General features: G+C 41.0%; 2 protein-coding genes across 3 annotated transcripts in view; one reads left to right on the top strand and one right to left on the bottom strand.

The window, feature by feature from the left end:
• Positions 1 to 42: 42 nt before the first annotated feature.
• Positions 43 to 5,367, bottom strand: LOC141899036 (uncharacterized). Its single transcript, XM_074785188.1, has one exon. It carries the CDS (start codon positions 5,365 to 5,367, stop codon positions 43 to 45), a length of 5,325 nt encoding a protein of 1,774 aa, XP_074641289.1.
• Positions 5,368 to 5,981: 614 nt separating this feature from the next.
• LOC141900544 (3',5'-cyclic-AMP phosphodiesterase 4C-like) overlaps positions 5,982 to 23,911 on the top strand; it is a 162,308-nt gene continuing 144,378 nt past the window's right edge. Inside the window, exons 1-2 of one of the 2 annotated variants that reach the window (XM_074787488.1) lie at positions 5,982 to 6,020; positions 18,163 to 18,386. In XM_074787488.1, coding sequence (XP_074643589.1) covers positions 18,238 to 18,386 — 149 coding nt within the window. In that variant the 5' untranslated portion in view covers positions 5,982 to 6,020; positions 18,163 to 18,237. Of the gene's footprint in view, positions 6,021 to 11,121; positions 11,182 to 18,162; positions 18,387 to 23,911 lie in introns of those variants that run through there. The other variant, XM_074787487.1, reaches the window with a different exon arrangement.

Genomic DNA, 23,911 nt, shown 5'->3' with positions numbered 1-23,911 from the left:
ATTAAATAGTAAATTCAGGCATTGATAGTAACTATTATGCAACTATTTCAAACATTCAACGATTTTTGCACGAGCCTTTCGCGCTGCGTTTCGCACGGGTCGCGGATCGGAGGCTATAACGGGGCCAGGCTCTTTAAAGTCCATATCGGTGTTAATTTCAAGCGGGAACAGTTTATTTATAGGTCGGCTAGTATTTGTAGTGCCCATTCTAATTTCTGCTGAACGAACTGCGCCGTCGTTCCCGTAGTTCAGATTCGTTACGATCGCAAGCTTCCAGTTAATTCTACGTTTTTGGTCGTCGTGTACGAGTACAACGTCTCCTGATCGAATCTCGCTTGTTCTGCCATTATTTCGCATGGACAGATGTCGTTCACGTAGCGCAATAACGTATTCGTTGGTCCAACGAGACCGAAAATGTTCGAAGAGTTCCATCACTCTTTGTGCGCGTTTCTGGAGGTTTTGTGTGTTTATCGAAACACCATACTCCGGATCACTGATAGCATCGGTATCAGATAGGTGCGGTAGATTCGACATAACTCGTCCGTGAAGGAGGTGCGATGGTGTTAGCGGTTCTGGATCAGTTACGTCATCGGACAAATACGTAAGCGGGCGGTTGTTGATCACCATTTCGATTTCCGCGACGAGCGTAATAAGTTCAGACATCGATATGTATGCGCGGACTAAAACACGTTTCAGAACTTGTTTCGTAAGTCCAACTAAACGTTCCCAAAAGCCACCATGCCATGGGGCGGCCTTTGGTATAAATACCCATTCAACATTTTTCTCGAGCATGTATTTTCGAACCGAATGAATATCGAGAAGCTTCTTTATTTCTCCCGCCGCGGCCACGAATGCCGATCCATTATCACTTATCAACTTTTGGGGTAAGGATCGACGTGCGGCGAAACGTCGGAAGGCGAGAAGAAATGTGGCACACGACATATCAGAAACAACCTCGAGATGAACGGCACGTGTGTTCGCACATGTAAACAAGATAATATACGCTTTCGCTTCTCTGTTGTTATCTCTCACGAACAAATGTCCGGTGAAATCCACTCCCGTTACGGTAAAGGGAGGGGCATCTGTCAGCCTGCTCTTCTGCAACGGTGCAGGGTCCGGTAGTGGGTATGGCTGACCACTAATGATTTTGCAATTGTAACATTTTCGCAACAGAGATTTAACGATTTTCCTGATACTTTGAATCCAATACGTTTGTCGAATACGGTTAATCGTTGATTCTGTACCCAAATGAAGTGCTCTCGCGTGAGCATCAATCACAGTTAACTCGGTAAATCGCCCTTTCGGGGGAAGTAATATTGGGAATTTCGCGCCATAATCAATCGGGGCGTTATGGAGTCTCCCTCCAACTCTCAACAAGCTATCATCGCCAATAAACAACCGTAGCTGTTTTGTCAGGGGCGCTCGCGATTTTGCATGATTACCCTGCAGCACGAAAATTTCATTCGAATAATTAGCATTTTGCACAGCTTTAATCCACGCCGTTCTAGCTCGGGCTATATCATTCGGCGTCAGATCCGCGGCGGACCGATCTGTCTGGCGTTGAAGTTTCGCGACAAACAAGAAAACGTAAGCGGTGACACGTAATAATGATCCCAACTCTATGAATCGTTCAATGTCGATTAATTCTACCAAACCAATCCGTTCGTCCTCCGCGTCTTCAACCTGCCCGGGTTGAGGATCGTTGATGTGGAGGATATTAACTGTGCTAGTGTCAGCGTATAATTTATCCACGGGCCAGTCGCCATGTTTCAGCCATTCGGGGCCAAACCACCACAAATTAGAATGCCGTAGTTTCTCGGAGTCGATTCCACGCGATAGTATGTCTGCCGGATTATCAGACGTCGGGCAGTAGCGGTACTCGTCAATTTTGATAGATTTAATCTGTTTCACGCGGTTGCTGACGAATACTGGTAACTTTCGATCGGAGTTCAACCAACAAAGCACAATCTGACTATCGCTCCAAAGCACTTTTTTGGTTATAGCGATTTCGGAACCGAGCGATTCAGTTACATAATCGATAAGCTTCGAACCGGTCAAAGCAGCAAGTAATTCCAGTCGTGGAATAGTTAATTCCTTTACTGGTGCGACACGTGTCTTAGACATAACAAACGATGTATCATGCTGGTTTCGTAAATAAACCACAGCTCCAAATGCTGCTTTGCTACTATCAGCAAACACGTGTATTTCATAATTCTGGGTTTGCGGTTGACTTAAGTATTTCCTTGATAACACAATTTCTGACGCACGTGACAAATCATTCCGAATCGAGAACCATTTTTCTCGCATTGATTCGTCCTGTACTGGGTCGTCCCAGCCTAGATTAAGTTTCCAGAGTTCCTGGATGTACATCTTAGCCCTGACCTGTACGGGGGCCAGAAAACCAAGCGGATCATATAACTTCGACGCCGCGCTAACTACCTCACGTTTTGTCACCAGATCGGACGTTCCGTCATCTACCTTGATGCTAAGGGTGTCGTTATGAGTGTCCCATCGGATCCCGAGGACGTTCGCGATGGGTTTCGACTCGGCTACTCCATCCGAGCTCGCCAAATTACGCAGTCTCTGGCAATTAGTTGCCCACGCTCTGAGGGCCAAGCCTGCAGAATTCATTATTTCGTTTGATTGTGCATAAAAGTTTATCGCTTTGTCCTCAGATGTTACTCCAGTGACGATATTATCCACGTATATGTTTTCGGCCAATTTCCCCGCGGTTTCGCAATCGTAATTGGCTAAGTGGGATTTGACAGTGGCGTTAAGAACAAACGGGCTCGAGACCGCTCCGAACAGGATACTTTTAAACTGAAGTACTTTGAAATCGCTTTCTGGATCATTCGGGTCGGTTAACCACAAGAATTTGGTATACTTCCGATCGTGTTCGTGGAGTCTTATTTGTAAAAATGCCTTTTCGATATCGGTGGATATTCCCGTAGAGTACAATCGAAATCGCAACAATATAGATACCAAATCGTTTAGGAGCGGGGGTCCAGTTTCCAAGCAATCATTCAACGACGGTTCGCTTCCGACTCTACAACTGCAGTCGAAAACGATTCTGAGGGGCGTGGTAGTAGAGTCCTTTTTTACTCCTCGGTGGGGTAAATAGTGTCCGATACTAGAGATGTCATGTGTTACATCCTCTATGAAATCACGCGACAGTTGTTCTTCAATTATTGCATCGTATACGGTTCTCATTTCTGCGGATAAACGGCGTATCATACTGCGAGTCCGTGCTTCGGCCACGTGTCTGTTGTCCGGCAAGGGGGCGTGGCTTTCTTTCCAAGGTAGTTTCGCAGTATAGCGTCCATCGCTATCAACAGTTAGATGGGTTTTAATATAGTCCGAATAAGCAAGTCCACGGTTTTTTATCAAAGAAGCGTCATCTTTGATGCCGATCGTTTCTAAGTCCCAAAACGATTGTAATGAGACTTCCTCTCCGCGGTGCGAATTGAGATCCATATTTCTCACACAAGATACGTTGAGAACGGTTGAATTCCTTACTCCGGTGAGTAAGGTGTGGCTCGGTATGGGCCCTGATAAGAGATACCCTATACGTGATGAAACGGCAGTCGGGCCGTAGCCCTTCACGGTATTATCGCCGACTATAGACCAGTAGTAATCGGCGCCAATTAATACATCGATATCAAAGTCGCCGGTTATTGATGATGGCTGTTCCGCTAGAGTTAGGTTTCGCAGATGCGGAAGATCCAAAACTTTATTGTTTACAAGATTGCTGATTGGCGTGGAGATGGTCGGTATCACGAGGGCTTCAATTAGTATCGGTGAACCCTCTGATGACGCGATGTTAAAGTTCGTTCTTTGAAGTAATCGCCGACCGGCCAGTTGTTCTCCGAACGTCGCTAGATTGATTTCCTCTTGGCCCAGATGTGGGAGATTTAAGCTGACAGAAATTCGCGTCGTGATAAACGATCTATGGCTGCCTTCGTCCAGTAAAATGTTTATCTTACGACCATTCGAGCGGTTATTAGCGGAAGTTGATGGCGAAAAAATCTCCGCCACAGCTGTTTTAAGAAGTATGGGCCCATCTGGTCGTGGTTGTTGGGCGCCGGCATACGTTTGATGAACAGTTTTTATATCGTGAGAATCGCTTCTGCTTCCGTTTTGTGGTCGATCTTTCGTAGAAATCTCGCGCGTTTCTGTAAGGGAGGAACCACATAGTAACGTGTGATGTTTCCCTCTGCACTTTTTACATGTGTTCTTGGATTTACAGTCCCGAGAACGATGAGTGCCCATGCAATTATAACAAAGTTTATCTCGTTTAACGATATCCAGGCGTTTCTCTGGTTCGGTTACAAGAACACAATCTGACGCGAAATGTGTCCCTTTACAAAATGTACATTTTAATGGTTTTCTCTTGATCGCATTGCCCACGTGGAACGCTGACGTGGTACCCAGGTGAGCAGTTTCTGGGTACACTGAAACTCCTGCCTGGAACGCTGTTATCTCTCTCGAAAGGGCATCTCGCAACGACTGGAGACTCCAATTCGCGCCGTTATTATCCCTCGTTATCTGTCGTCGTATCATCCCAGGCAGTTTATCTAAGATAATCGGAGTCAACAAATCTCCGTAGCTATCTTCGTTTTTTCCGAGCGCACTTAGTCCTCGGATATATGTTTCCAGTTTGTCCGAAAATTCCATCAGACTCTGCATGTCTTCTGTCGGTCGCGAAAGTTCCCATAACGCTCGCATATATGCACTGATAATGATTTGCGGTTGCCCATACCTTTTTATCAGTACTTGAAGTGCGTTCGCATAATTCGACGCGGTGAGGGCCAGACCCTCGATCGTTCTGTAAGCTTCGCCGTTAAGTTGTGCGCGTAAGTATTGGAACTTAACGACGTCGTCGAGATTCGGGTCGTCGTTGACCGCTGAATTGAATCCGTCTATGAATTCCTGCCATTTGAGTAAATCGCCGTCGAATTTGGCGAGCGTAAGTTTAGGTAGATTTACCTTGTTCGGGCGAAATGGCGTCACAGAAGCACCGGAATTGTTCATCGAAGAATTATGAGGTTGCGTTGTGTGCTTCGCCTTTTCTACAAATCGGATTATTCGGCCGCGTTTTTCGATGACGCTAGATCTGAAGTCCTCTGCTTCTTGAATCGTGTCTGAAAGATGCGTTAAAGGAGTTAGGTCCTCGATCGTCGAGTCTAGCTTCTCTAGTCGACTTAACTTTTCTGTGATCTGCTCGATGTAGATATTTAGTAAATCTACATCGTCTTCGGTCGTTCGAAAATCTTCGACGATTGTTGACGATTTCACGACGAGATCATCAACTTTCTGCCTGATTGCAGTTCGTGTGATTGTCGACCGGTTCAGTTGAGTATCCTCCATTCGGCTGATCCTGGTCACGGCACCAATGTGGCGTTGCGAGTCACAAAGAAGACCAGGTTCGGAGATAAAAGAAGAGAAAGACTAAAAACACGACGGGTTCAGTCTACAGATCATAAGATACTCGTTTATTTCGGTCACACACAGGCTAACCACCTGTCCCGACTGCACATGCGCATGCTAATATATATGATGATTCGCTACATAGGCTAAGGGGGAGAGAACACTATATGGTTACTGACATATTTACATAAACATCCTGTTCTCGACACCTTCCTTTCAATTACACTTCAGGTTTTGTCCCGAAAGCCCGAAAGACTGTCAAATAAACAAAACCGAAATCTTGCCATCTTCGCTGAAATCATTTTGATACGTACGCTGTTTAGTTCAGGCGCTAAAAGGCTTCGTCTCTACTATTGCAGGGCATCGATGCGTAGTTATTCATCATCCATTTCATCCCATGATGGATGAGCTAGCATCCGGCAAGCTCAATAGTTATTTTGAAATTTAAAAACTAAACCAATCGATGAAAATATACGGGCTCATTTTGTATTTTCATTTATAATGCAGCTTTTTTCTGCTGTACATACAGTTGAATGTAGGTGTCCAAATACGATGTCAGTAGAAAATGGATATCAACTCGTATATAGCTCAAGGTGAGAATCGAGTAATCTTGGCGTTACCTTTAATCTTAAAAGCGTTTTAGATGCCAACAAGCAGCAGCCTGTCTCGCACAAGCTTTCAATGCTCAAGAACATCTTTCTTCGGTTTGTTACAGAGCCGAATACGATCTGAGAAAAGGGCCGCCGAGATTCGGAATCTATTATTCTTAAAACGTACAGATTCGTATTTCTCGTAAGCAAACTTCTGTCTTTTGTTGAAAATCAAAACATTTGAAGCTTTAAGGACATTATTCAATGAGCCTGTATGAGGTTGAAACTATATACATCTCATACGGGCTTCTTTGAATGCATATACATGAATATCATATTCTCCCGACCATTGACCTTTCCGGCCATATTCTACGAAATACTTTGCACGAATTTAATTATCATAATAGCGCGAATGATAAATGGTGGTAAGGTGTGTTGTGCGGAGATAAATATGCGCTTGGGATTTTCGTAGTTCGTTAATATCCGGGTGCGACATAGAGACCGATGATAAAAGTGGCACATATATGTATAGTTACTTCATCAAAACGACATTACGGAATGCGATAGCCACTACGTCGAGGGAATTTCGAAACTACACAGAACCGAGATTTTCCGATCGCTATTTCGTCAAAAGATTTACGTTTATCTAATCGTTCTAATGAAGTGTAGCGTGTGGAAACCGTACAAAGCACTCGCACGTGAAGTAAAAGTATAGTGAAAATGATGATATCGTGAAAGAAACGAACACGGTGGCGGCAGGATTATTCTAGTTTTGCGAGGTTGCACTTGAGGATTGGAATGTTAAGATCGTTCGTCCGACGCGCATATTCCTGGTGTGCGCCACCGCCGCCACCGACGTCTTAGATTATAGACCTTGACAAATTGGAATGATGAGTTAATCGAAGTAGTTCAAAACTGCAATACACTCTTCCGTCGGTGATTAGGTTCCCCAGTGTGGTAAATGTTTAAAATCGATTGCCTCGCGCGGTCAATCGATCATCGAATTCACCCGATAAATCAAATCGCTTTACGCGTACATATAGATTTTCTGAATTTTGTCGCATAGCAGATGACGCATCAGTCAGTGCGTAGAAGCCGTCGATCGCTTTTCGATATTTTCCGCTGTATAAAACAACCCACTACGCTTCCTATTCAAGGTTGTCACGATGTAATTTGATAAGAAATCAACTTTTGCTCGCGAATCTATCATTTCTCCGACGAGTTGGTCATTCAATAATAATCAAATTTTTTGCTGAACTGATGATATAGATCGAACAAACAAAAATTCCCTATTTATTTCCTCTGCATCTGGGTCGTGACGAGTCTCTTGAGCGAGTATCAGACGCTGGCGAGAGAGCTAAAAGGATTTGGATTTTTACTTTGACAAGCGCATCCCAATAATTCCGCTGTCATTTTTCATTACGCGGCTCTTACACACGGTCAGATGGCTATGTCGTCGTACAAGTTGCCGCTTCGTTTAACAATTCCCTCATGAGAAGTTCGTTTGGCATTCCGGTGGCGTTCGAGACGCGATTTAACTCCGCAGGCCATTTATGCAGAACGCACCATGCCGACAACAACTGCACTGACCTTTTCGAAATAGCAAATTACAGCGAAGTTATAAATCCGATGGCCGGGTTTTCACTTCCTTGGATCAAAGCGTTACACGATTAACACCGACTTTTTTTCGATTTCATCCATTTCGTCGAATAACGTATCATTTTATGTATTAGAAACATGTTGTTTTTCATGAGTCTTCGTAGGCTAGACTTAGAGCGATAATTCGTTTTTATTGACGACGAATCATACCCCGCGTCGATTTGCCTTCGTTTCTTCATGAAAGCAGCTCGCTAAATCAATCATCGGACTGGCGACGAATATTTAGGTATGAGAGTCGCGTCGAAGGAAGTGTGCCATTTGCAAAAAGAAGTAGGTTCATTTGGTTATTGCGAGAACAGCATGTTTTCCCAGTGGGAACGAAAATATGGTAATTCTGCAAATACACGCCAATCGACTAGAGCGATGGTTCGTACTGGACTGAGCGAAATAGATGCATAACGTCACTAGCCATCGATCAGTGTCAATTCCAATTGATAAATTAGTTCCTCCGCGTATATAAGACAGAATCACCAGTTGCCAGATCACCGGCTTGTCGGCTTTGTTTTCCTCGAACCAAAGTCTTTACTATATATAGACGCATGTTTTAACCAGAATGTCCGAGAATCGATTTTCACACGTTATTTTGAATATCATATCACGCGCGGACAGTACCGCCCGGCATTTTTAGAGCCGTATACATATCCCTCCTTTATGAATCGTGACGTGTTTTAATGCACTCCTGTATCGATTCATGTACGAGTCCGCCACCAGCCATCAAAGACATCCGGAAATAGCTTTATCAGGCTTGAGACTTAATTTACCGATGAAATAAAATTACACGCTATCGCTTAGTGTATCAAGTGCGCGGCAAAATGAGACCGTTTCAGTCCGTGGTTCTACAAACAACCACTTATCCGCACATAGCAAGACAAAATCGCGAAACAGAAACAAGTTTATGGCTTGTTTCGTGACTGTGTGCGCTGTTTTGAAACACGAAACACAATTTTAAAAATTGGCTATGTACGATTGCGCGCGAACCAAAATCATCGAGAAACATATAAATCATTTTTTTAATCGGTCAGTTTATGTCTCAATTTTTCCGCAAAAACTCTAACCTAGGACATGGATGAGTTTTTTTTCTCATTGAAGAGTTATTTATTTTCTTTGTTCCCCCTTTTTGAGGTTTTAAGGTGCATCTCATTTCCCAAGCTTTTCGGAAGTATCCTTGCGGTCATTTCATCGTTCTTAAGTATTGTGTAATATCTAATCTTGATTTGTCCTGAAATAAATGTAATAGTATACATATAGTAAAAAACGTATAGTCAAAACACAAATCGCTTCGCTGGGCCAGTTGAGTCTCAAGGGGGATGACCAGTACTTTGGGCATTTATAAAATTCATATAAGCTTATTTCAATGCATAATTATCATCCGTTGGCATAGGCATAGGTGCAGTGTATAGGTATATTTACTAATACATTGGATCAAGATATTTTGTTTCTGCAAATGGTTAGCATAGTGCCAACTACCACTTATTCCACTGGTCGCCCGATAATCTTGACGAGCTTTTTTCACGAGCGCCAACAACCAGCTCGATAATTCAGTTTGCTTGTAAGCGAATGTTTCGCCTGATTTAGTTTCGTTTCTTCATAAAAGCTGAATGATAAATCAATCATGACTACCATTTATTGAGAAAATATACGCACTTAATGTTCACGACGAGACAGGAAGCAAATGCCAGTTCTGGGCGTATTGTCGCCTTTTATGCGTTCGCCTGATGTTTATATCGGATAAAGAATTTGATTGAAAAATCTTCTTAAACATGGCCCGAAGGTTCAATCGTAGAAAGATGCTAATTTTCTTTTTGAAAAGCGCCCCGCGATGAAACAAACGTTGACGCGCAGTCACCACAGTGCGCGCCAAAGTTTGGTTTGATCGTTCGTATGACAATTAGGAATATGATATGACAGGCGACTTGACACGTCAAAGAAAATTACATTATGTAACACGTTGGTGTCGAGATTTCAAGAATCCGAAACAAAAAACAACAACTAATTTCGCTGGAAAATGTCAGAGTTGAGTTCAGTTACCGCTATTAAGTGGCTTTGCGTCGGTGGAAACCGAAGGACACACTTATTGTCTTGTAGACAGGTGGGAGTTAGGATGATATGAGTCAAACGAACTGTCAAATGAGTGACGACAGTTTGGGTCAATGGCTACTTTCTCCTGAGTTGCCTTCGGAGGGGCAAGAAAATCCTTTTCTAAGCACGTTACCAACGACGCGCATTTTGTGACAAATTACGATGATAATCACTAAGTAGCGACATCAGAATTGGTGGCTGCCCTACAGCGAATGTGCAAGCGTCATCGATTTTACGAACGCACAAATGCCATTTCGTTAGGCGTTATTTTGATTTACTGGTATTTTAGAGAGAAGGTCACGTATAACGAAACGTTCCACAAGCGCGCTAATAAGATAATTCGTAGAATCGAAAATTTACACGAGATGGCGTCAGCGATTTTCCTGCGCGCTGAGCAGTTCCCACTTCAGCAGCTGCATCGCGGCATCTACGTAAAACGATCGCTCAGCCGAGCGCACGCGGGAACCGAATCCACCGGCCCGTGCCGAGTGGGGGTTTGGGGGCAGCGATCGCCAACCCCCTAAAATTTTCAGGTGCCCAAAAAATTTGGATCAGGATTTTTCGAAATTTGGATAATTTTCAATGAAGTAGGACCCGCAATCATAGGACAACAAAGAGCGCCTGGGAAGATTTTTTTAAAAGCCCGCTAGATCCATTTAACTCTATATCGTTGTCAATATTGAGCCTTTTTTAAAAAGAAATTACTGACAACTTTGTAATGTTAACTTTACTGGCTGATTTTAAGTCGCGATCACACCGGAAACGATCTAGACCCGAATCAAATTTGGACCTTGGTTCGTGTTTTGAAAATAGGTAAGCGCGTTTCGTGCAACTCTTTACTAATGCTATCAAATAAAATTTGCCCACGGTCATTGATGTAAGCCTTTATTTACTCTACGAAAACTATCGGTCGATATAATCGGATGGACGTTTCTCAAAATAGTTTCTTTCCTGCAAATCACGTTGAAATGCTTGCACTGTCTCATATAAATGCGCCTGGAAAAATAATTTCCAGAAGCGGCGATTTTTTAATTAAGGCTTCTAGACTGAGGCTAACGCCTTCTGTTTGTCATCTTACATTGGAACAGCAGTTTGAATGGCATAGTCAAATAACCAAAGACTAGAGACTTTTAGTTTAGGCTACGGGCTTCACGGGAGTAGACTGGTTGCGTGTCCCATTCAATATGAAGATAGAGACCGGTAGTCTACACGGGAGTGGATGGATTCCGATTTCTACATACTCCGCTCGTGGAATCTGCTGTGGCACGCGCGCATTGCTGGCATCGTTTTTTATTACGTTTCTCGCTAAACAATTCAATGATCATGCTGCAAAGGCGCTTGTATGAGTCGACATCAACAACAGCACGCGACAAAAAGATTTAAAAGAACACATCGGATATGAGATGAAGATACGATCGAATTTGATGTAAGCTTATCCAGGCGGCTTGACTTACATTTTTCATGATTTTTGCTTCGTTTCTATCTCATCACTTATGCATTCCAGAGAGATGTGGACGAAATAAAAGTGGACCAACAACAGCCCCCACCCAGCACGCAGCAGAGGCATTGGGTACCTTAGTCTGAATACCAGTCATTGTTACGGGTTTGAACAACGGCTAGGTACTAATTGTTTAGACTATGGGTACCTGTAACTAAAAACATGGCGCCAGGAAACTAAAAGGCTATCGAAATGTATAGGCTTACTTTTTTCTGACCAGAAATAGGCCTAGTGCATTTTGTATGATAGTAGATTCCTGGCAACCTGGTTGCCTGTCCAATAACTGGTAGCTGTGGCGGATCCAGCCGGTGAATTTGACTATATAATAAGTATTGCTCAAAGATGCCAGCGGCGAAGCTCATTAAAGGGTGGTTTCTCGCCAAGAAAAATTTTAAAATGACTCTTTTCCCTTGTTCCATTCTGGACCTGTTAGATTAGGTACTTCTAGAAAATATGTTTTCCACATTTTTCGGACTATTTTCTGCAATAGGCCTACAGTGGAATATAGCTTGGATCCGCCCCTGGGTAGCCTAATCGAGTGGTTTAACCCATCCATGATGAAAAAGGTTTTAAGACAAAGATTGATTTGAACTGATTAGAATTGACATTTCAAACAATGGGTGGGTCTTAAGTTCTTCTATACGGATAAACAAAGCAAATTAGAGTTGTTGGCTGAATGATTGCTGCGATAAAATCTTGAGAAAATTGGGTGTTCTCATTTGAAGCCCTAAAATAACCTTATTTTTCGGTTAAGTTGATATCAAGATACCGGGGTACACTGCTATCAGCAGTCACTTGTCAGTTAGGCCAACTGACCCGGTCTTAGATATTCATCACCCCTTCCAAACCCCATCACCCGCTACAAAAAATTTGTGGAAAATATGGATCCAATAAGTAGCGGTAGAGCTTTCTTTCAAGACCTTTCCCTGGATCCACTTTCTCGTTCTTTTTGTATATCTTTGTATTTTTTTATAAATTCTAGACCTCAATTGGAGCTTTGCTCACCGACCTATACCTCATCTATTAACTAAACCTTTAACCACTGACATTTTTATTGCCGTCTGAACATTGGTTGGTTACATCGAGCGGGGATGTCACAAATATAAAACAACTGCGTCGATATATTGATCAACACGTACATGCTTTTAGGCATTTTCTTTCATGCCTATTTAAAGACCGTCTATACTGGTATGAAAATTATCATTTCGTCGATATTTTAGCTCTGCTGGTAGACTATAGCGGCGATGAGATGAGCTGCGGATATGTAGGTCAGTGATTTTTTCGATATCCTTGATTTAATCTTTTGAATTTTAGAAAGAAATTATTTCGTGACGTTCGTCGTGCCATATGTATCGGTAGAAATCTGTTTACCCGCCGATGTGGATGTTACTCCGGAGTCGCTTGGATGAATTTAGATTAAGGGGGGTCATTAATAACTTCATTGTACTGGGTGACAGAAGCACACTTACGCAATTATCGGTAACTGTATCTGACAATATGCTTGATTGAAACAGACTGACTGCGGAAGGTCTAGACAGTTTCTGTTGTCCGATAGTGCCCTCATCATGTTTGAAATGAGATATGTGTTCCTTCGACTCCGTATTGGATATTGTGTCAGTCATATTCAGAGGAGTACGGACAGAAAGAATGATACATTATGTAATAACATGCATTTTTGTTTAGGCCTATTTCAATGAAAGATGAAAATATCTTTTGAAGGCGTAAAAACTGTTACAATGGTATTTATACACATGTATTGGTACCTTCCTAGTATAGAGGGCCTAAGGGGTTCTGTGGGAGTCGATGTGCAGTACAATATTGGCATTTCAAAAATGTGAATTTTGGTGTCTATTTCATAGTTTGAAATATTTCATAGCCCTAACTCTTATTTTATTTTTGATTAATTTTGATAATCATTTTTAAGTCATCTATGTATAGGGGTTAGGCCTAGTGGATGCTGGTTGCTGGTCGGTCAGTTCAATTATTGATCAAATCTAAAATAACGTATTGATCCTTGATATTGACAATGTAAAGCAATATAGGCTGTGTATTTTTTAACGCCATAATAAACTTTCAAGTTTGTTTTCGTGTTTAGGGCTCAATGACATTTCTCACATATTTTTACAAGATTCCATTTATGTAGGCTTTTAGTCAGAATTTGACTGGTTGTAGATGAAATGCTATCAGCATATGGTAATGCTCCACTTTCTAAAAGAAGGCTAGATAATCTAGAACTGACAATAATTTGTTAAGTTCTAAGGCTCTAATCCTAAATTCTTGTCAAGTGGTCTTGGCTATTGCTATGACAATGTAGTTAAGAATTATCCAGTGTGTCGCTCAATAATATGTAATTGTGACCGACACAAGGAACGAAATTGGTTTTCGGGTTTGGATGCTTTCAATCAATTGCGCATGATTATGATCCTGTATCAAGATGAATGTCTGCTGACCTAAGCTCCCTAATCCTCGGTATAAGCTATGACTGCAATAAGCTCATGCGCCAAAATGGAATAACCGACGAGAATGTGTCCGGATGTCTGACAGGGTTTAGACTGCAAACATACGTTTCTTATAAATATTGCTTTCGATGCCTCAATATTAATAAAACTGTTGTAAATGGACCATGCCACTGAATAGCATTGAGAATATATACGCTGGTAACAATTCTAAGAAATAATGCACAAAACCATCGACGACTTACTGACAAATTGGTTCGAAAATGTTCAAGTGAATTCTCAAAATTCATAATATTTTTCGTGCATAGTTTTCTGATAACGGATGCATGTTAAGATTTAGTAGTGTAGGATCTTCACTCGAGTTTGAATTGTCTGTCATCGAGGGAAATTGATTTCGCGAATAAGTCCCCTTCGTGGGACCGCAAAGCGTTACAGCTTCGAATAATCTAGCTGGAGCAGGAGTGTAACATCGAATATTTCATTCGGGGGCCAACCGATTCGAGAATCAAGAATCAGAATTTTTTTACAAGCCAGAAATTCGCGACTTGGCGTCGATCGTTTGAAATAAACGGATTTACTCTCAGTCCTTTTCGTCTTGTGTTTAATGTTATTGCTGTAATTCCGTTACGATCGATCGCGATTCTTGTAATCGGCGAGGAACTTTCTAATGACCGTATTGCCGATTGCGGGGTCTCCGGGGCTTAACGTGTATTAATTCCTCGGAACTTGCGTCTGTAAAGTGGATAGCGGATGACAAAGTACGAAGTGAGAATCGGAAGAAAAAGATTCCAATTGCCGTCGTCGTGTTGTTTGTAACTGATAAGATTGCGACTAGAGCGTCTGTAAACGTATCTGAAAATGGCGATTAGATGCCACAACGTTGTTGCGGCTGATGTTGATGGATTAATTAGTTATTAATTGAAAGTCTCCCAACGCTGGGGGTCATTTTGCCTGAAAATGAGCATTTCAATTAATGCACACATGATGAATGACGGGAGTATGCGGGGTGGTATTCGCAATCTTGTCTTGTTCATCTTCTATGAGCCTTGGTTGACTTGATCAACTACACTGTCACTGTATATCCTTACTGGATGCGGAGTAGTGCATGGTGTTGGTTTTAGTCCGTGCAGTTAGGATTTTGTGATTTTGTACTTTGGTTTTTCATTCGTCATCGCAAAAGAAGGATTAAATACAATTGAGAGTAAGTCTTGTTATAAGCCGCGATCACACGGAGACGATTTGGCCCGGACCAAATTGGCACCGATCAGGCTCGCGCCACATTTGGCCCGTGCCTAATTAGAGAGCGTGTTCACACGCAAACCATTCACTCGATACTCAACAATGCTAAAAAAAAGCGAAGTGGATCATTTCCGGTGTGACACGGGCCAAATTTGGCCCTGGCCAAAAATGCACGTGTGATCGCGGCTATAGATTAACTAGTCTTGGGTTCTTGTTCTGTATTTTGTCTGCATTTGCTGTGAACTTCAGTAATTGCCACCTTAGGACCAATTTAAGTTCATCGGGTTCATGAAAAATATTGATTAAAATTTAACTTCCGCGTAATGCTCCATTGCCAGTGGACTGTAAATGATAAAAATGTCATTTATATAGTGCAGGTATCCCCAACAGAGTCCAGTTCAAGAAAGCTTTTTGGAAAAGCAAGTATCGTTTTAAATTGGTCGATGAATTATCTCATTGGATCATGAACCGGTTCGGATTAAACGTAATCAGTTATCGTTATAATCATCTGTCGTTCTATGCTAATCCTGACCAAACAAACTGGAATACATTTGGGCGTTTACTCTAATTCGATTCTAGTAATCAAATATTAAGCCACTATCGCTGCAATCATGTCATTTCCAAGCCGATAATCAATAGAATTTCCGTTTGGTCGTGTCGCTTTTCGATGTTACTTTAAGATTGTTTAGCCGTGTGGTGTCTCCCAACGTTTTATGCGTGCGCGGTGGCGTCACTATGAAAAAAAAAAAATCAATTGATTTGCCATGGCATCATTTCGTATATCATGTCTCTATAAATATATATAAACACGTATTTCTCTGGAGGCTTCATCTCGCGAATCATCGATACGCGGTGAACTCTTTTCTATTCTTCGCCGAGCTTCGGAAAGGTGCAAACGCACGAAATTGTCTGTCGCGACACGGGAATACCCGTCATTTTTTCTGCAACCGTTATGGATGCCAAACGACCAACCAAAGCGGATACTAACGACGCGATGGCTGCCGAGGTAATTGGGGATCGTATGAATTTTTTGCAAACTGCCACGAGGACGTCTTTTTTAACGTGTTGAATTCAATTATTTCGGTATTACTGGTAAAAAGTGTCAGCACGTTCTTTCAACTGATAGAGTTAGTTTAGTTTAGATCGGGTAGAATTTTTTCAATGTTAAGATCTGACTTTTTGAATCAGACATAACTTGAACCATTTGTCTGGTGTTAGCAGGAAGGATTTAGAGCTAGTAGAGCTGACTGTCTCTACTTTTTATTATAGAATTTGGTCGCTTTTATTGAAATTAATTACAGCTTAACTCAGCTGACTGATTAATTCCCGACAGCGCTGGAGATAATTTGAAAATTTGAAAAAGTTCCACTCTCCTGTGTTGAATAATGGCATGGACTTTGCTAATACACCGCACCACAGTGTATCGATGTTACTAGTTTTTACCTCTAATCAAACATGGCAACACCTGTCAATCATAGTGCAATGATAGTATCTTATGGTACACCGCATCGAAACTAAAAACATAGATACACTGTGGTGCTGTAGATTAGCAAAGTCCATCACCGATTTATATGCCGCACCGAAAGGGTTTCAAAGTTTATTAAGAGTTTTTAAGGGAAAATGTTTTGTTGTTATTCAACAGAATTGTTATTTATTAATTTGATCGTTTAACATGTAATCTTTATATACTCTTAATCAAAATTTTGCTTTAAGAGAAATTAAAAATTTTTTCGTTTTGTGCGTGGGAATAATTGTCTGAACTGTATTTTTTTCTAGTCAACAGTCATCGGATACGAGCTCCAATGAAATTCATTGTTAAGATGAAATTTGACACGTTTTCTATTAGCACTTATCAGATACGTATCGGAGTTGAAAGAGAAATAACCTTCTAATCGATATTGTAGTAGACATTGATAAATAATAAATGACCGGCTAACGTGGAATTGCGTGTTAGGGAGATTGTCGCCCGACACGAGACTTTATTATTGAGATCATTGAGGTACAGAATTTACTACGTGGTTATGATACGAGACCGCTTCTGAGTATGTATCTTTACTATGTGTGATTAATGTCATAAGCTTATTCATTTATTTGATGTCTCTTCTCTAGGTATTTGTAGTCACCTGATATATCTTCCGTCTGAGTTCTTATCTCCCTTTTCCAATTGCGCACTCTTCGTTCTCTTCTTCTCTTGTTCTATCCATCTTCTTGCTGCTCTACTTTTCTCTAGCTTTCCCTCTCATCTCTGCTCTTTTCCCTTTCATCATTGTCCCATCATTTTTTCGCATCGGCCCGCACCTCTGCCATCGCTCACTCCCTAACCTACCTACCATCCCCTTTCTGCACACCGACCTACTTTCCCTTTTCTGTGATATCGTCATCGCCGGCGTTGTGTGTCTAATAAGAAAACTTCATAAAATTGGTGACATCTTATGATAATTGCCGTCCGAGCTTCTAATAACAACTATTCTCGTTATCTATCGATCATACGTGTGGATCCGGAGGAGGCTAGTTCCACCTTAAATGTTCTCTTTTTCTTTGATGTCGCTGTCAAGAGAGATGATTCACCGTTTATTGGATTGCATAAAATGTTGTCGCTGCGTATCACATTGCTTTTTTTCCGTGGAGAACTTTCAGGCCATTTTCTTCTATGTACGCGGTCAAACTTCGGTTTGAATCTCTGCTCTTAAGCAATCGACCATTTTGACCTGTTTGCGGTATTTGTTTCATCTGCGGGAAATAACGAAATATTGTTGCCTTCACTCATAAACAAGGCAGGTGAGTAAAATAGGAATCATACTCGCCTGTCTTGGGTATTGTCGAAGACGGAGGATGGAAATGAGAATGCTAAAATGCTAAAATATGGTAATTTAGTTAGGGCAAAAATTGTCTAGATAATCAAACAGAATCTATTAAGAAACAAACGGCAGTAAAAATTGGACGATTTATACAGTTCAATTCTATTCGCCTACATGGATGCTTTTCCGTAACTGAAAAGGGGAATATGATAATGAAATACATAACATGTTTTAACCGGATCACTGAATAGAATGTAGGAAAATGACTGGTGTGTAAAGTGCGTTGCAAAAAATCTATTTTTCTTACCCAAAACTCTTCACAACATAGCCATGATAGAGGTTATTTTCAGTGTCAACATTGGCAGGTTAAGAACTTGTGGAAATGTTTCTGAAATTGCCATCTGATTTCATTTCAGGATCCTGTGATTGAAAGTCGCCATCCTCACCTACAACATTACTCAACGCTTCCTCACCATCGTTTGCACAGCTACATGGAACGCGAGGGAATTCCAATTCCGACCGAATGCCGTCCGACACACCTGAAAATTGGTCCGCGCATCGAGATCACTTCCGATTCACCGTCGCCGCGATCGCCGTGCCGTTCTCCGAGTCGTCCGAGCAGTCGGTCCAGCAGATTTTGGTAAGTTCAAAGATGCCAACTGTTCATCATATTCAGTATTCGTTACTATCTTATTACGAGAAATAGTGATTTGATTTGTTTGAAGCGAACTAAAATATGAAATATGTTACTGAAATACTGTTGATTAATGATTAATTTGAACATTTTCTTTCATATTTCGATGAAATTTTACTGAATTCAGTTAGTTCTTGATAACACCTTTTAGAGGTTGGCAGCTGTAGTTTTTTCTTTGAGTGGAAATTGTAATTTAAGATTATATGATATATTGATATATGATTTATTTTTCATCATTATATCATGCAAGATTATTTTAAGATGTAGGAGTTTACATAGTTTTTACATACATACGATGAGGGACACAGTGCAAGCCTAGGGCTGTACTTGAAATTACTAAGGCACTGTGCCCACGTGCATTATGTGCAAGGTGCAATACAAATAGATGCTTTAGAATATATGAATATGAATATCAATATATTATAAAGCATATATCTGTAAGTATCAGTATTGATAGCGAGTCTCCAAAGTGCTTACTCATGATTAGGTATTTATTACAAAACTTCGATCAAAAAATGCTTACAAAGCATTTACTTTTGGCATTTAGTATCTCAAATTATTCTTTTGACAATGCAACAATTTATATTGTGGATTCGGACTAGGGAATGCAGTTTTTAAGTCTTAAATGATAAGAAAAGTGTTTTTGCCTTAAAAATGTGCTTACCTTTACTATAAAAAAGTGATAAGAAATGCTTACTTTTGCTTCAGCCTTGTTATTATGAACCCTGTATACTCACACAGTTATAAAGTGTAGTATCCGCTCAAAGTTGCATCTGATCAACTGGGATATTGGTTTAACGAATGATTTGTTGGGTAACAAATCTTGAAACTGAGATTTGAACATCATGCCTTATGTTTCATAGATCCCTAGAATTGATAACGACAAAGGAGTCCCATAGATTATACAACTTCAGTGTTTGGTGTAGTAATTCTCAAGAACGGTAAGGCCATTATTTCAGTGCATTTTCAACTGCCAAATCCAATTAAACAGTTGGGGGATTTTCAAATTTATACTCGTGCACTCATCTCGGGACTAAGACCGTAAGAGAACGTTGCGTCGAGAAATATCACGGCTATTTAACTCGCTTTCATTTCGTCATTTCATTGGGAGTCATGGAGAAACCAGTGTAGATCAAGGCTGTTGTCTTCTTCTATACGGCGCGGCTAACGATGAATGATGATCTCTACTTCTAGTTGATTAATTCGTTCAATTTTACGGGCGAGAGAAATTATCACCTGGAAAAATTACTTCGAATGTCGCCGTCGATGGCTTTCCAAGCCACCCCCCCCCCCCCGGTGAATAATTAGTGCAGCTATAGAAGTAGATTAGAACAGTTTGAAAGAGAGCAGTTTCATTTCCATGTTGAAGTATTATGTGATGAGGCATTCTGCTTTCCTAGAAGCATTGTTAGTAATTCAATGTTGAGGATGATCTTAAGAGGTTGAATTGGTAGGAAGCCTGGATTAATAAGTGTATTGGTTCATAGCTTCATGGAGATAACACCTCTTTTTCTATGAAGTGGTCAAATCAGAAAAATCTTTAAAGTGGAGGTGAATTTTTATACCGTAATTATTTTGGTGAACACAATTCATGCGATTCTCAATTCGGTGATCAATTTACAATCCCAATTAACTGAGTAAGACTGAGGTCTATTGCAGTTTGTTGGACGTGGTATCTCCGTTAATCGCGTAGTTCTCTTGTACTTAAATCCATTTTTCATCAGTTTCGAGTGTTAAGATAGCAATCGTGTACATTTTTACATTCGATACACTGAAATATATTAAAATGTCGTTTAATTAGGCCGCGACATTGCAACAGCTGTGTAAAGATCTACTACGGTGACTGGATTAAAATTTTACATTACATATGATATACCAGATATCATACAATTATATATGTACAATACCAGTCTACGGGAATAACGACATGTCCACGCGAGTCCGTCGATTCCGATTCATTCGGTCTTTTTCCGAAAGGTAAAACGCATTATTAGTTCAGTGTTATGATGAAAATGATGATAATAATGTGGTGGATAAATGCTCTATGGCAACCTGGCTTTCTGCTTAATCATTTCTGAATGTTTAGACGAGAAGATACACAATATCCGTGTATGATGATGATGAGAGAAATCCCACAATGACGAAGCCAAGATTGAAAAATTCGGGCCCAGAATTGTGAAATGGGCTCCGGGGTTTCAATCTTGTAAATCCTATAATTATTCCTTTATATTTTTGTCGTACAGATATTTCACCCCCTGGAGAAACTCTTTCTTAGTTTTCTGACTAGAATTATTGCTGTGGGCTTTCTGAGGTTTGTGATCCTGGTCTGTGGGTTTATGTATTGGTAATGGGCTTTGTTATTAGCTAATATCAGTTTTCTTAGTGAAAATTTTGTGAATGGTTGAAATCAGCATCTTAATTAGTATACGTACCTGTTAGATTGGCTTATGCGTATTGCTTTTAAAGTGAATTGTCTTGAGGAAAATGTACCGTCGAGTTTAATTTAAGACAATCTCTAGCTGCAAATTTAGCTGGGAATGATTGGGCCCGTGCCTGTTTGGCCCGACCAAAAAGGTATGACCAGCCCCGAGTTAAATTTTAGCACAGGGTCAAATCATTGTGTGTGAATTGCTACAGGTTCCTGAATAGATTCACCTCGCTTCGTTAAAGCATTGTATAGCATCTAGTGAGTGGTTTGCATGTGAACGAATTCTCTAATTAGGCAAAATTTGACTGTACAAATTTGGCCCAATCGTCTGCGGGTTATCTCAGCCTTTGATGTAATTGAATTCTGTGATGGTGAGCACACGGGTTCTTTCCATGCTATTAATCTATGCGGCTGATTGCAAGGAAAATCAGGCGATAAAATGGAAGTTTCGATTTTTTTTTTGTCGATTCCATTTTACTGATATACTGCCTCGGTTTCTCCCGTCAGTGGCAGTTTAGAATTTACCAGTGAGGATCGGCATAAATTCTTGGAAAATAATACTTTCGCCTCGAGTTGCGAATGAGATTTTGACTTCGAATTACGGCGGGCTTCAGTTTGCCCGCGAGCGAGGTGCTTGTCACTGCCAGAGTTTCGTTAAGGGTATAGTTTTTCTGTCCGTATGATTTTTCAAATGACAGTAATTATGCAACAATGAGTGTAGACTTACATGCGTCACGTGTATGTCGTGTTCGATATTCTTAGCGTGCGCGGATATTAGATTTACCGATGGTTTGCAGTGCATTTGGCATGTGCCAATAGTGCTCTGCGATTAAATCGCCTCTCTTCGCCTCCAAGGTCTGAATGGTTGAATATAGATTTCACATCTTAGATTTTGCTGTGTATATGCCTAATATATGTTCCTTTTTCCCAGCTTTTTCACTTCCAACCATAAAAGGTCACTTCATGTATTAAAGTGTAATGTCAGTGGCATTGATTAATCCATAATGAAGCTCATCTTCCAGTTCGAAATGCATTTCATCTCTGGTGAAGAAAATGTAACTGATGTTTACAGTATGGATTATCGGTGCACAGTCATACGTACGTCATAGTAATACAGTTTTACATTTTCTTTAGCTACGATAATCGAAGCAAATGTCTAAAGCTAGCTCGGTCATACTTGGACTTGACGACGACTTGGAGCCAGTTGCCTTGATCTGCCTTGATCTGAGCATATCTCGCGATCATCACCGACCAAAACCACCAATCGCTTGAAGTTGTCCCCTGTTCTTTTTTGACTTGGCAATTTTTAACAAGTGGAAAGGTTACAGTCAGCGAACTCTACTACATCAGGCGGAGCGAAATGAAGTAAATTTGAAGTTCAGATCTTACTCAAGTCCAAGCTGGGTAAACTTGACCTGGGTGATCGTGGCTTATGACCTGTAGTTATGATTATCAGCAATTGCTACGCGTGACATCAAGGCGTGTTAACTACGGCGTGCTGGCAGAGGCCGCCGACGTAGCTAATGTAAAGTACTCGCCTTTCAATGGTTTAATTTCCTGTTGCGCGTAGCAGTGTTCTTAAAAGAGACGACTGCAAAAAATAACATTTGTCGTGGACGCGGTGTAGGTGGTGAATGAGTTCACACACGCATATACGGCATTGGTTATCGATACCGCCATCATCACCATTGCTGCCATAAGCGGTTTAAAGAAAGAATTGATGCCACCAGTACAACGAGTGCAGTCACTAGCTCTCAGATCGCAAAATCATTAAACCAGCGCCATTATTGTCTATCCGCTAGATTCGTAGAGATTAAAGTCAGATGTCTTCGATATGGACCATCCCCTGGTAGTTAGTGTTGATGTGAATGATGAACTGTTTGTGGTAACTCGTAAAGATTGGGGCTGAGGTAACCATCAGAAATGACTAATTATTTACGGTCCTGATTACATTATTGGTAAAGCTTTGTTTAACCCATCTGCCCAGCTAATGTCATCATTTTCCTTGTGGAGGCTTAGCGCTGCTCTTTTGGCATCCAGTGTTTTTATCCTTGAGATACTGATGTACAAGATTGTTTGCTACTGATATGGCACGTGCCCGAGGCAACTAGTATTCATCTGGCCAGCGGTGATCTTGGAAAAGCTTGTATATGGAAGTTCTGTGGCAAAGCCAATAATCATGATATACACGTGTCATGATTTTGGAGAATTTTGCCTCTCATTCAGTTCATACAGTGAACCTGCACCCGGGATTCTGTGATCTTTTCTTAGAGTTATTCTTAAAAGTTCAAGGGTTTGATTGTTGTAGGGTTTGCGAATATTTAAATTCCTTAAGTTGGGCATAGGTCAGCCTTGATATACCCGATCATCACGTTGCTAGTGTCAGACGTAGGTTGGTTACGATCGAGAGAGACGTTGCAGAAAGTAGAACATGTGCCACTCATTATGACTGGCAATGCTAGTAGTTTGCAACTGGCATTGCTAGTAGTTTTGTGACTGGCATTACTTACGTGACTGACATTATTGGTAATATTGTTACTGGCATTGCTAGTAGTATTATGACTAACGTTGTTGGTAGTATTGCGACTGGCATTGCTAGTACGATTGTCACTGCTAGTCGCAGTGAATCGCAAGGCCGACCTACGCCCGCCTTTATGAAATGATTGATTATTGGGTTATAGAGTTATGAATATTGGCTGTTGTTCTGGCAGGTTGTTTGAGGCGATATGCCATGTCATCATTACTGATTTGTTTTTTGTAACGAGACACCATTCAACAATATGTTGACACGATGCCAGATATTTTTTTCGTTTCAGCTGAAAGCTTTGATTGTCAAATGATTACGCCGTAGCCTTTTGATGTTCATTGCTGAATATATCAATAAATCGAATGGAACCCTTTGGTGCCATAATTTATCTCTTGGGTTTGTCTTTGCTGTTTTTCTTCTTCACTGGCTTGGCTGACTTACTGGCTGCCTAGCATATTGCTTCGATCTGGAAATTACTGATGCTTGCTCAATGCGAATCGATCCCTTACGAGAATG

Source organism: Tubulanus polymorphus, chromosome 2 (genome assembly GCF_964204645.1).
Source record: "Tubulanus polymorphus chromosome 2, tnTubPoly1.2, whole genome shotgun sequence".
In the NCBI taxonomy this organism is placed as follows: domain Eukaryota; kingdom Metazoa; phylum Nemertea; class Palaeonemertea; order Tubulaniformes; family Tubulanidae; genus Tubulanus; species Tubulanus polymorphus.
The sequence above is the reverse complement of the archived record's forward strand: the minus strand, read 5'-3'. Positions and strand labels throughout refer to the sequence as shown.

Excerpts from the sequence above, each read along its gene's own strand:
- LOC141899036 (XM_074785188.1), bottom strand. The coding sequence starts at position 5,367 with ATGGAGGATACTCAACTGAACCGGTCGACAATCACACGAACTGCAATC.